The sequence below is a fragment of the Anolis sagrei genome, chromosome 2 (assembly GCF_037176765.1).
Source record: "Anolis sagrei isolate rAnoSag1 chromosome 2, rAnoSag1.mat, whole genome shotgun sequence".
Lineage (NCBI taxonomy): Eukaryota > Metazoa > Chordata > Lepidosauria > Squamata > Dactyloidae > Anolis > Anolis sagrei.
Window position 1 is genome coordinate 194,077,986 of NC_090022.1, and position 12,516 is coordinate 194,090,501.

Genomic DNA, 12,516 nt, shown 5'->3' on the forward strand with positions numbered 1-12,516 from the left:
GAGCTGCTGAGCTTGTTGACCGAAAGGTCACAGGAACAACTGCTGTCAGACCCAACTTCTGCCAACTTAGCAATTCAAAAACATGGAAATGCGAGTAGATCAATAGGTACTGCTCCAGCAGAAAGGTAACAGCGCTCCAGGCAGTCATGCTGGCCACATGACCTTGGAGTTGTCTATGGACAACGCTGGCTCTTTGGCTTAGAAATTGAGATGAGCACCACATCCCAGAGTCAGACATGACTGGACTTCATATCAAGGGACAACCTTTACCATATATATATATATATATATATATATATATATATATATATATCTGAAAAACCACTGGATGAATTGACACCAAACTTGGACACAATGAAAAACACAGCAGAAGGGACTTTAAAAGCCAAACAAAAAACAAAACAAAAAACCAAAACGCAATATCACACATATATACACAAATATATATAGACACAAAATACATCTACACAGACCAAGCCACAGCAACGCGTGGCAGGGGACAGCTAGTGTGTGTGTGTGTGTGTGTGTGTGTGTATATATATATATATATATATATATGCACTGTCCTGGAGCGCCTGTTCCAGTGGCTCCAATTTTGTGTTTTGCACTGAGTTCATAGTCCTAAGTTGCAGGGACTTTGTATATAGGTGGCTTCCTTTGGCTGCATTCATAGGGCAAGCCACCTGTCAATTATAGTTAGGATCCCTGGTCCCGCCCCTCTCTGGGTTTTTTGGAGGGAAGGGGCCATCTTTCAGTTAGTCTCAGCAAAGGAAGTCAATGCAGAGGATGTATACAGACGTCCTCCTGTGCAAAGGCTTAGTCTGGGGGAGAACAGTCTTGAGAGCCTCTAAAGATTCCCAAAGGTTCCGGGGAAACAGCCTTACAGCCCTGAGGAATTCCGGAGGGAATTACAGCTCTAACCATCAAAGCAGCTAAGTCAGTGGTTCTCAACCTGTGGGTCCCCAGGTGTTTTGGCCTACAACTCCCAGGAATCCCAGCCAGTTTACCAGCTGTTAGGATTTCTGGGAGTTGAAGTCCAAAACATCTGGGGACCCCAGGTTGAGAACCACTGAGCTAAGTGATTACAGGCCTGTTGGTACGTCTACTTGGTTCTGAGACGCAGTTCAGCCGGTAGTGGATTCAAATCAGTTAGGTTTAGGTTCACAGCAGCCTGGGAGGAGCTAGAAAGGGGAATTTTCCTTTGAACAAGGTTTTTGAAGATAGTGCCTGTTCCCTGTGAACAAGATTGCAAGAGCTAAGAGACTGTTTAGAAAACTTTACAATTCTTGTTTGTTCATCAATAAAAGACTGTTATATTTAAGCTCAAGCCTCATAAAGACTGTTTAATAAGGGAAATTTCTCTAAAGGCTTCTTTTCGGGGGCCCTGGCTTCCCACTGGATCCAAGCCATACATCCTCTCTTAAAGGCACTTCATTTCAGGTCCAGTTGCGACAGAACACACACACACACTCACACATACATACACACCAACACTTTATATATTAAATGTTTGCGCGTGTAAAAACTGAAAAGAAAAAGAGCTCTCAGGGACTCCCAATTCCCCTTCACGCCCAGTGGCAGGAAGGTGCTGCCCAGCAATATAAATCTAGTTAGGGACGAGAAGGACGAGAAACGCTCCTTGACTTCCTATTGGGCGGGCGGCGGGGCTGAGGCTGAAGGGCAGCCAATCAGACAGCGCCACTGCTCCCGCCTCCCTCTCTGGCCCCGCCCCCAACTCGCCTCTCTTCCTCCAGTGGGATGAAAAGTTTCTGGCGGCCTCAGTGACTGGAAGGGGAGGGGGGAAAAAAAGAGGCGCAAGATGGCGGAAAATTTAAAAGGTGAGTGGAAACCGCCGCCGCCGCGCGCGCGCGCCGGGCCGGGCTAGCTTTGCGCGAGACCCCTCGTTTGGGAACCTGGGGTTCGGCGGGTGGAAGCCGAGAGCCAATGAGCGCTGCGGTCTGAGAGCGGCGCGAGGCGGAGGTTCGGCGGCGACCGTTACGGGGCGGGGAGCGCGCGAGGGAGGGAGTGAGGCGGCGCAGGACGTGGCAGAGAGCGGGAAAAAGGAAAGGCGGAAAGCGGATAGGGATAGGGAACCCTGAGGAGAGGGCAAGGGGAACGGGCAACCTTTGAGCGGGGCCACCTTGGCTGCGTTTCCCGCTCAGAGGATCCAATGTTGTTCCAAGTTCCTCACAGAGGCAGTTCATGTGCCTCCCTGTTCGACTCTATGCCTCTCCTCAGCAGACACGACGCTCCTGGAGACCCTTTTTGTGCCCTCTTCACATTTCCGCCCTCCTCATCTTTCCCCCTCTGGCGTGCTTTCCACCATGTGCGTCTATCCCTTAGGGTACTTCCACACAGCCCTATACTCCAGAATATCCAGGCAGAAAATCCCACAATATCTGCATTGAACTGGGTTATCTGAGTCCACACTGCCATATATTCCAGTTCAACGCAGATAATGTGGGATTTTCTGCCATGGATATAGGGCTGTGTGGAAGGGCCCTTACTCTGTATTGTCGAAGGCTTTCGTGGCTGGAATTACTGGGTTGTTGTAGGTCTTTCGGGCTATATGACCATGTTCTAGAAGCATTCTCTCCTGACGTTTCGCCTGAATCTATGGCAAGCATCCTCAGAGGTTTTGAGGATTCTTGCCATAGATGCAAGAGAAATGTCAGGAGAGAATGCTTCTAGAACATGGTTATATAGCCCGAAAAACCTACAACAACCCCTTACTATCCTCAGAGAGTAGGAGAACTCGTGGAACTCTTCAGGACAACCTTCTGACGTGAAACTCGCCTCACAATGATTTTGCTGAGGTACATAATAATAATAACAACAACTTTATTTATACCCCGCCACCATCTCCCCGAAGGGACTCGGCGTGGCTTACATGAGGCCAAGCCTGTCAAATACAAATACAACAATACATCGACAAACAAGCAAGCAAATAAAACAATATAAATAATACAGTTGAACATATAAGCAAAGCAATAACATGCAAAAGATTTAATGGCAGGGCCAGATGTAGATTAAAAGTTTAAAACCATGGGCGTGTACAGAGTAGGGTATGTCTAGGCATGGGGTTTTTAAAGTGTGATATGGGGGGATCAATCCAATGGATAAAGTGCTTCAGGGGACATATAGAAGGAAATTGGTCAGATAGGGCATTATTTCCTTTAATCAGGGAAGCCATGTTTTCAAGCTCCTCCTAAAGATAGCCAAAGTGGGGGCTTGCCTGATATCTTTAGGTAGAGAGTTCCAGAGTCGGGGCGGGGGGGGGGGGGGGGACACAAAATTTTGTTTGACCCACTCTTCTACGTCCAAGGGCCCTTCTACATATCTGTATAAAATCCCACATCTGTTTGGACTGGGTTATATGTCTGTTTGGACTCAGGGCCCTTCCACACAGCCATATAACCCAGAATATCAAGGCTGAAAATCTGCTTTGAACTGGATTATCTGAGCCCACACTGCCATATATTCCAGTTCAAAGCAGATAATGTGAAATTTTATTCAGCTGTGTGGAAGGGGCACAAGTCTGCAACAATAATAGCATATAAAACTTTGAAGGAGGGAAGATTGCTCCTGTTTCCAGGTTTGCAATCTAAAAACATTTTTAGCATTATAATTATTTCCCGGGATTCAGCAACAGGAGTGGAATAGAACTACTACATCACACTAGAGAATGAATCCACTTTGAATCTGTTTTCTGCCTCCAGCAGAATTCTGGGGTTTGTAGTTTAGGGAGGAAACTTTAACAGCCTCACTAAACTACAAACCCAAGAATTCTGCAGGAGGCAGAAACTGGATTTAAAGTGGATTCATTCACTAGTGTGATGAGGCCCCTAGTAGACATTGCCATTGACCAGTTCTTTGTTTGAGCCAATTGACCATGGTGGATCTTCCATCATTTATTAATGCTGACCATAGACAACCACACTGGTGGATCTTGAAGAACCACCAGAAATCTTGATTCCTCTTTCAAAGAGTAAAGAAGGGAATTGGCATCACCGGCAGTCCCCAATTTACAAACCACTCATAGTTAAGAATGGGGCTGAGACAACATGAAGTGACAGAAATCAACCCCCAAGGCCCTTCCACACAGGCATATAACTCAAAATATCAAGGCAGAAAATCCCACAATATCTGCTTTGACCTGTATTATCTGAGTCCACACTGCCATATATTCCAGTTCAAAGCAGATAATGTAGGATTTTATTCAGCTGTGTGGAAGGGGCCTCAGAAGGGAAACTGCATCCCGAAAGAGTTATCATGAGGACAAAGGTGTCTCAACTGAAGCTTCCTCACCAATCCTTGTAACCACAACAAGACACATTCTTCAAAAATTAATTACTTGCATATAATATTTTAAAGTCACCATGATCACAAATATCTGGAGTGGATAATGTTGTGGTGATGCCAAATCACAATGATACCTAACCTTTCACCCAGATCGTATTTAGTGCTGATCTTCAGCCGAGTGTTTTCAACTTTATTGGCTTGAAAAGAATGAAGATTTTGCAGGTGAAAGGCAAACTGTTTGAAACAAATTTCCTAAAGGCTTTGCTAGGTTTTCCAGCTGTGGTACACATAATTTCATTATATATATATTTTATTTTTGTGTCAGGAGTGACTTGAGAAACTGCAAGTCACTTCTTGTGTGAGATAATTGGCCATCCTTAAGGATGTTGCCCAGGGGACGCCGGGATGTTTGATGTTTTACCATCCTTGTGAGAGGCTTCTCCCATGTCCCCGCATGGGAAGCTGGAGTTGACAGAGGGAGCTCAACCAGCTGTCCCCCAGATTTGAACCTGGATTCTTTATGAAAGGCATGCCATGCTGCACAGCAAAATACCTCCTGCACAGCAAAATATGCAGGGCTGCCTTATATTGCATCAGATACTTGTTCATCTAGTTGGGTTTCTCTGTTGACCAACAGCAGGATGTCAGCCTGACCTGGAGATGTGAAGGATTGAACCTTCTACCTGTAGAAGGTTATGCAGAGCTGTACAAAATCCACATTGAACTCGATCATATGACAGAGTGGACTTGATAATCCAGTACAAAGATATTGTGGACTAGCCGTCCCATGCCACTCATTGCTATGGCCCAGTCTGTGTATATGTGTTTTGTGTGTGTATATTGTGTATATATATTTGTGTATATGTGTATTTATGTGGTTATGAACATGGGTTGTAATGTCATTTTTGTTTTTTGGCTTTTTACGTCTCTTCCGCTGTGTTTTCCAGTGTTTTTTATGAGTGATGGTCACTTGTTGGCCTGATAGGTGTATTGTGTCCAAATTTGGTGTTAATTCATCCAGTGGTTTTTGAGTTATGTTAATCCCACAAATAAACATTACATTTTTATTTATATAGATTCTCTGTCTTGATCTGCTGGGTTATATGGCTGTGTGGAAGGGCCTTTAGTGCTTGTTAATTTTCTCTATGCAGTGGAAAGAACTGTGTTCTTTAAAATTATGTACTACTAACCAGTAAGGGAAAGGTAAGGAGGTCCTGTTTGCCTATGTGGATTAACCAACACTTGGCTCTTGCCATCTTGGTACTCTCTCTGGTGTAATGAAGCAAACTCCTTTCATGGCCTGTTTTGACAGCTATTCATCCTGACTTTCAGGAAATCAGAATGAAGTTCTTTTACTCCATTCTTCCCATGCAATGTGTTTGCCTTAAAGTCTGTTTCTTAAGTGTTGCAAGCTGCTGATCATTTTTTGATGTTTTATAAATAACCATCGCTACAGATGGACTAACAAACTGAAGCTGGAGAATTAAAGCAAGATTTAACTATTAACAGTGAAAGTTGGGAGGTGTTTCTTCAAAGAAGTATTTTTAGATTGTTGTTTTTAAAATCGGGAAATCATTCTATTTTTATTATCTGAACTGATTTAGAGAAACTGTCAAACTAAGAATGATTCTATCCTTTGGATTTAAAATTGATAATAGTATAAATGAATGTTGCTTGGACATTTATGGGAAAAAGCTAGTACACAGGGCTGTAAGGTGTAAGCAACGATCTTGACTGCTATCAAAATGTACAAGGTTGGATCATGAGTTTATTCATTTATTTATTTACTATATTTCTATACCGCCCTTCTCAGCCCGAGGGCAACTCAGGGCGGTTACATCCACAGTTCTTGTTAAGGAGTACTAATTTGAGTTGCATTATGTAAACAGTCAAAAGCTCTCTGGTGACTGAATTTCTTTTAAGATTCTTAGTCATTAAGTGCAATTCTGTGATCAAGTTACAAATTATAAAAGTAAAATAATGTGGCAGAGTATTACGGTTGATACTGGGTGGGAACTGAAGTAGAAAGGTAAACCTAGATGTGTAGTGTGTGCCTCTAAGGGCCCTTCCTCACAGCCATATAACTCAGAATATCAAGGCAGATAATCCACAATATCTGCTTTGAACTGGGTTATCTGAGTTCATACTGCCATATAATCCAGTTCAATGTGGATTTTATACAGTTGTGTGGAAGAGGCCTAAAGTCATTACGCAACCTTTTTTGAGATAGTGTTCCTAATCCCTTCACCAAACATCAGGAACATGGATTGAACTTCTGAGGATTCTCTTTCTCTTAAGAAACTAATTAAGGGCCCTTCCACACAGTCATATAATACCAGAATATCAAGGCAGATAATCCACAATATCTGCTTTGAACTGGGTTATCTGAATCTATCTACACTGCCATATAAGTCAGCTCAATGAGGATTTTATAGATCTGTGTGCACGGGACCTAAGATGCTTGGTAAGATCAGCAGATAATCTACTACTCCATAAAAAAGGCAAAAGGTGTATTACTTTAAACAGCACATTTGTCCTCTTTTCTTTGTAGCTTGTACTGTTTGCTGTAAGTCAACTTGGTCCCAGCTTCAAGATCTGTGTCGTTTGGAGAAGCTGTGCTGCCCAAACTTGGGTATTACCAGAAAAAACCTTTGTGATTTTGAAGTGGAATATCTGTGTGACTACAAGAAAGTCCGTGTGAGTTTTTCGGGCATTTCCAAAGCATTAAATTTACTTCTTCCTTTGAATTGGGTTTCCCCAGTTCCCAGATGTCAGTTCATTAACTGAAATTTAAAAAATTAAAGTTGGCATAATCAGACAGTCATGCTTTTTTGGGATGAAAGTGTAGTCTATTACAGAATTATTACTATTAGAATGGGATGATGAAGAATTTCTGTATTCTCTGTGGGATTCCTAGGTTCTGATTTTGGCTTTGGGTTGAGTAGACAACAGGAGGATAGATTATTGGGAGATACTGCTTTCTGGTGTGTGTTCTGGGAAGTGAATTGGTGGGATATAAGCTGACACTATACATGGTTATCTCTTACCCAGGATGAGGAGTACTACCTGGTGAAGTGGCGGGGCTACCCTGAGTCAGATAACACCTGGGAACCCAGGAAGCACCTGCGTTGCATCAACATACTGAAACAATTCCACCGCGACTTAGAACAAGCCTTTATCCGGCGAGGAGGGAAACTCAGGAAGAACATTTGCTTGCTAGACCAAGGCATCTCCAGCTACCTGGTGCAGAAGGCTAAACAGCGGAAAGCTTTGCAAAATTGGGAGTATGAGCTTAATGTCAAACGCAACCACAAGGGACGGATTGTGGTAGAAAATGAGGTGGACATGAGTGGGCCACCCCGGGACTTTATCTACATTAATGAATATAAGGTCGGGGAGGGCATCACTCTCAACCAGATGGCTGTGGGATGTGAGTGCTTGGACTGTCTGTCAGAAGCAGCTGGCGGTTGCTGCCCTGGTGCCTCCCACCACAAATTTGCATATAATGAGCTGGGCCAAGTGAAGATCAAGGCTGGCTTGCCCATCTATGAGTGCAATTCTTGTTGCAGCTGTGGGATGGATTGCCCCAACCGGGTGGTACAGAAAGGCATTCGTTACGACCTTTGCATTTTCCGGACAGCTAATGGACGTGGCTGGGGTGTGCGCACGTTGGAGAGGATACGCAAGAACAGCTTTGTTATGGAATATGTGGGAGAGGTAGGATGAGCAGGCATGAAGCAGAGATTTCCTCTTGATCCAGCATATAAAAAGAAATACAAATTAAACCTAGGTGACCTGTTGCATGCCATAAGACTTAATTAGCAATGGCCTGTATGCCTGTGGTATGTTTGAAGTTTGAGATTTAGAAAAAAAATGCAGAGATTGGTATTGCAAATTAAAAACATTGAATGAATTAATAGGGTTGAAATCCTATAAAGGCCTATTCTTATTGAACTCTGGGGAAGTCATTTCTGAATAGACATATATATAATTTTGCAACGTTATCTATTTTGTATATTTTTATTCAAAATGTAAAGACCTCAAATTGTAATACTTTCAAAGAAATACAAGAAGTATTGAATTTCAAATAATGCAATTAAGATTATTGGGATTCAAACATTTATTTTAAATTTTTTGTTTAAACAACTTTTTTTACACTTATGAGGGTCTGAGGCCTATTTTGCCTTTCTAAAACGTTGACAGGCTATTCACCTCTCCCCACATTTCTCAAACTTTGGAAAAAAAATCCAAAAAAATTAAGCTGCATCCTTAGAAGTCTCATTTTGATGTTTTATATGTAGCTTGCAGTTCAAATAGTATTTCCTGACTTGGTTTGGTGTAGAAAGGGTCACTTTTTTAATCAAGAAAAGGTTCTAGGAAAGGGAAATCTGGGCTGAAATAGACCAGAGACAAAAACAGCCTTTAAATAACTAGTTGTACCTCATTTCAAGGCATGTTTGCAATTTATTTGGATAAGTTTTTCTCCAGGGTCACAGAGGTTTGGAAATGCACTTTTTATTCCCCTGCCATAGTTTGTTACTGGCCAGACTATAAACAACTGAAAGCTCTTCGTCCTCTTCCATCTATTTCTGCTTTGATTAATCTCTTTCCTTGATTCTTACTGACTAATGGATTATAATTATTGAGTATTCCAGTTAGTTTCCAAGCAGCTCCTCACAACTCTCCATAAGGGCTAGCCATTATGTGCACATGCAACACAGGGATAGGAATCTGACAAGTTATGTGCATGTCATGAAGCGCACACACTGGTCTAAAGTGGAGAAGTCTGCTGTATTTATGTAAGGTCATCTGAAGAGTCTTATTAGAGATACTACAGAATTCAACATAAAAAATCCCTTGGAAATTTGGGGAAACAGCAGTATGGAGTGGGCCCACTCACTTTTTATTTAACGGAATTCTAAATAGTAAGGAATGCCTGGCCTCTGATGATTCAAGTGGTGCAAGTAGAGAGAGAAACTTTCACCTCCAGAAAGAAATACAACTTGTAGATAACTTGTAATAGAGGCACTGCTTCCCAGACATTCAACTTGCTACCAACTGTGGAGCTGACAGGTGATCAGAAAGTGCTTGTCATATATACGCATTGTGAATGTAGCCATCTACTGGATAGCTGTGATATAGAAGTGCTTGCAATGAAAGTACCACTAAAGGAGAGGTGGCCAACATATATCTGTATATTGTATTTTATGGTCATTTCAGTAGTCAGCTTAAACTTGATAGGTTCTTTAAACGTCTAGAAATCCTATATTATGGTGGCAGTGGTTTGCTGTGAAAATGTGAGACTGATTGAGCTTTTGAATTTATGTGAAATAGTTGCAGCAGACTGGGTTTAAATTTTTTAGGATATGTTCAGAAGTGCACACACAGCATAGCATTACAAAAATCTTCCTCAGATTTGCAGGGCCCTGGAAGGAAATTTCATAACACAGAACTAAGAAAGCAGAAATGAATCTTTTCTGTAGTGCTCACTCTCTTCCATATCTCTGCCAGATCATCACATCAGAGGAAGCTGAACGGCGGGGTCAGATCTATGACCGGCAGGGTGCTACTTACCTGTTTGACCTGGACTATGTAGAAGATGTATACACAGTGGATGCTGCTTACTATGGCAACATTTCTCATTTTGTCAACCACAGTGTGAGTGTAGTCAATCCCAGGCCGTGGGTGATATGTCATCATAACTTTTAACGAGTTCTTAACGAGTATTCTCTGATTTCTGTTCTCTGCTCTAGTGTAATCCCAACCTACAGGTGTACAATGTCTTCATTGAAAATTTGGATGAGCGGCTTCCACGCATTGCCTTCTTTGCTACTCGGTGTATTCATGCTGGCGAGGAACTTACTTTTGACTACAACATGCATGGTGAGAGTGCTGTAGAATTTCAGAAACCTATTGTAGCTTGATACTGTATTCGGGAAATCAGAATGAAGACTATAAATTCTGTTTGATCTATTTAAATATTAGCTCAAAAATGTGAACAGGATTTATGTTGAGGAGAGGGCCACCGCATGTGTATTTGATTTTGCCCTTTGTGGCTTATTAAAAGGATGGGGTGGAGCTGACTGGATTGAGGAAATGGTCAGTGCCTTGCTAAAATGCAGCAGAGTTTCATCATTCCTAAAGGAGACTGTTATATGACTTCCTATTATTCCATTTGGATTTCTCCTGAATTAGAGCAGAACTGTTACAAACTTAATTGTTCTTTTCTTATTCCTTTTAAGGATGTGTTAGGTTGGACCTACACTGTCATATAATGCAGTTTCTTAGTGCAAATTAATTTCATGGAACTGGATTATATGGCAGTGTAGACTCATATAGTCCAATACAATGAAGTGAATCTGCATTCTGAAACTGCATTATATAACAGTGTAGATCAAGCCTTAGATAGCTACACATTAAAGAATTGGAAGATATTTGGGCTCTTGGGCTAATAAGAAAGCTTGTTATCAAGTTTAGTTTTTGCTATGAGATGTGTAATTACCCTAACCCTTAGCTATGTCTCCTGATACTGCATCGTAACACCTACTTTTTCAGCAGTGCATTTCCCTCTCCCCAACATAGCTGTTTTATCTGCCTGTTGAAGTGTGTTCAGGTACAGGGATATAGTTGGGTGCATCTCTGCTAATCCCTTGCTCTCCAACAAAATAGAAAGGGCTATGTTGGGAGTAGCTCTACTGCTGAACAGATAAGAGTTTGGGGGAAGAGGGCACTTTGGGTGATAGACAGGAATACAGGCAGTCCCTGGGTTACAAGCATCCAACTTACAAACGACCCATAGTTAAGAAACGGAGGTGAGACAATGGGAAGTGAGAGAAACCTACCCCTTGGAAGGGAAATTGACTTCTAGAAGAATTATCATGGGGAAAGGGGTCTCCACTAAAACTTGACATCATAATTACTTAACAGGATGCCAGCCAATAGTACACATGCTACAAAGTTAGAGCTTCTGATTCTCATATCTATACATACATTGAATAAATAAATATTTTCCACAGTGGATCCAGTAAATGAAGAAAGCACAAGAATGGACTCTAATTTTGGCTTAGTGGGAGGCCTTGGTGGCTCACCAAAGAAGCGGATGCGCATTGAGTGTAAGTGTGGCACAGAGTCCTGCCGGAAGTACCTCTTCTAGGTCTTTATTAATATTACTTGGAAAATGTCTGATCAGGCTTGGACTGGGAGCGAAGAAGAAAAAAAGTTGGCATTTGCTGAAAGACTGCAGAGGTGAGAGTTGGGAACTTATCTGCTTGAAAAAACAAGTGACCACAACTAGGAATTATAAAGAGGGCAATCACCCATCTCTCCTGTGCAACCCAGCTCTATGTGACTGCTTCTCACTCCATACCAGAGTGTTCTTATAGCAAGGTTTTGCTTGTCAGAGTTGCTGCTGAGATGATGTCTGGAAAAAACTACAACATAGGAGAGAATCGGCAGAACCTCGGTTAAAGCTTCTATTTTGAAGGCTTGATTGCAAATGCAACAGGGCAGAAAACACTGTCATTCCCCACCCAAACCCGTTATTTTCTTAGAGGTAAGGGGTCTTGTATTTTAATGGGAAGCACTTCTTAGCCGACTGATAGAAAGGTGGGAAAACACAGCCATTTAAAGATATTAAACAGATGTCTGTGCACACACTGTGTTACCTCAATGTGCCATGTGACTGCTGTCTATCTCTATGTATTATGGAACCTTTTCAGTGAAGGTGGCCCATTTGTACTTGAAATCGCACTTACTACCCAGCATAGATTTAAACCCTATGCAAACTGAAAAGCCCCAGTGCTTCCTCTTTTAACTAATACATTTGTTTTTAACAGGAAATGTTTTAAAATATCTTTTTGGAAGTGGGTTGGGGTTGAAAATCTTGTTTCTGGAAACAGCTGTATTCTGGTAACTGTTATGAAGTTTTAAAATATGACCGATGAATTACATGCGTGGATTTTTTATTTTATCTTCTACCTACTGATTTTTTTAAAAAAATCAGATGACTTCCAACTCTGTAATTCTGAATTTGAAATGAAAATAACTCCAGTAGAAAAAAATTGGAAGATTATATGAAATCGCCATATCATTTCACTTGCTCGTGGATTCCTCCAGAAGTATAGAAGGGGGGGGGGGGGTTCTTTATTTTTAGGGCGAGGGTGGCATTTAGGTTTGATTCACTGACCAGTTAATCGTATGATAGCATCCAATTCT

General features: G+C 41.9%; 1 protein-coding gene across 1 annotated transcript; it reads left to right on the plus strand.

The window, feature by feature from the left end:
- Positions 1 to 1,732: 1,732 nt before the first annotated feature.
- On the plus strand, positions 1,733 to 11,548 carry SUV39H1 (SUV39H1 histone lysine methyltransferase). Its single transcript, XM_060762728.2, has 6 exons — positions 1,733 to 1,838; positions 6,854 to 6,999; positions 7,354 to 8,019; positions 9,814 to 9,960; positions 10,056 to 10,185; positions 11,319 to 11,548. The coding sequence occupies exons 1-6, from the start codon at positions 1,820 to 1,822 to the stop codon at positions 11,453 to 11,455; spliced, it is 1,245 nt and encodes a 414-aa protein (XP_060618711.2). The 5' UTR covers positions 1,733 to 1,819; the 3' UTR covers positions 11,456 to 11,548.
- Positions 11,549 to 12,516: the final 968 nt, after the last annotated feature.

What these genes read in the sequence shown, in the direction of transcription:
- SUV39H1 (XM_060762728.2), top strand. An exon ending in TTATGGAATATGTGGGAGAG is followed by an intron (nt 8,020 to 9,813) that starts GTAGGATGAGCA and finishes TATCTCTGCCAG; the next exon opens with ATCATCACATCAGAGGAAGC. An exon ending in CTCATTTTGTCAACCACAGT is followed by an intron (nt 9,961 to 10,055) that starts GTGAGTGTAGTC and finishes TCTCTGCTCTAG; the next exon opens with TGTAATCCCAACCTACAGGT.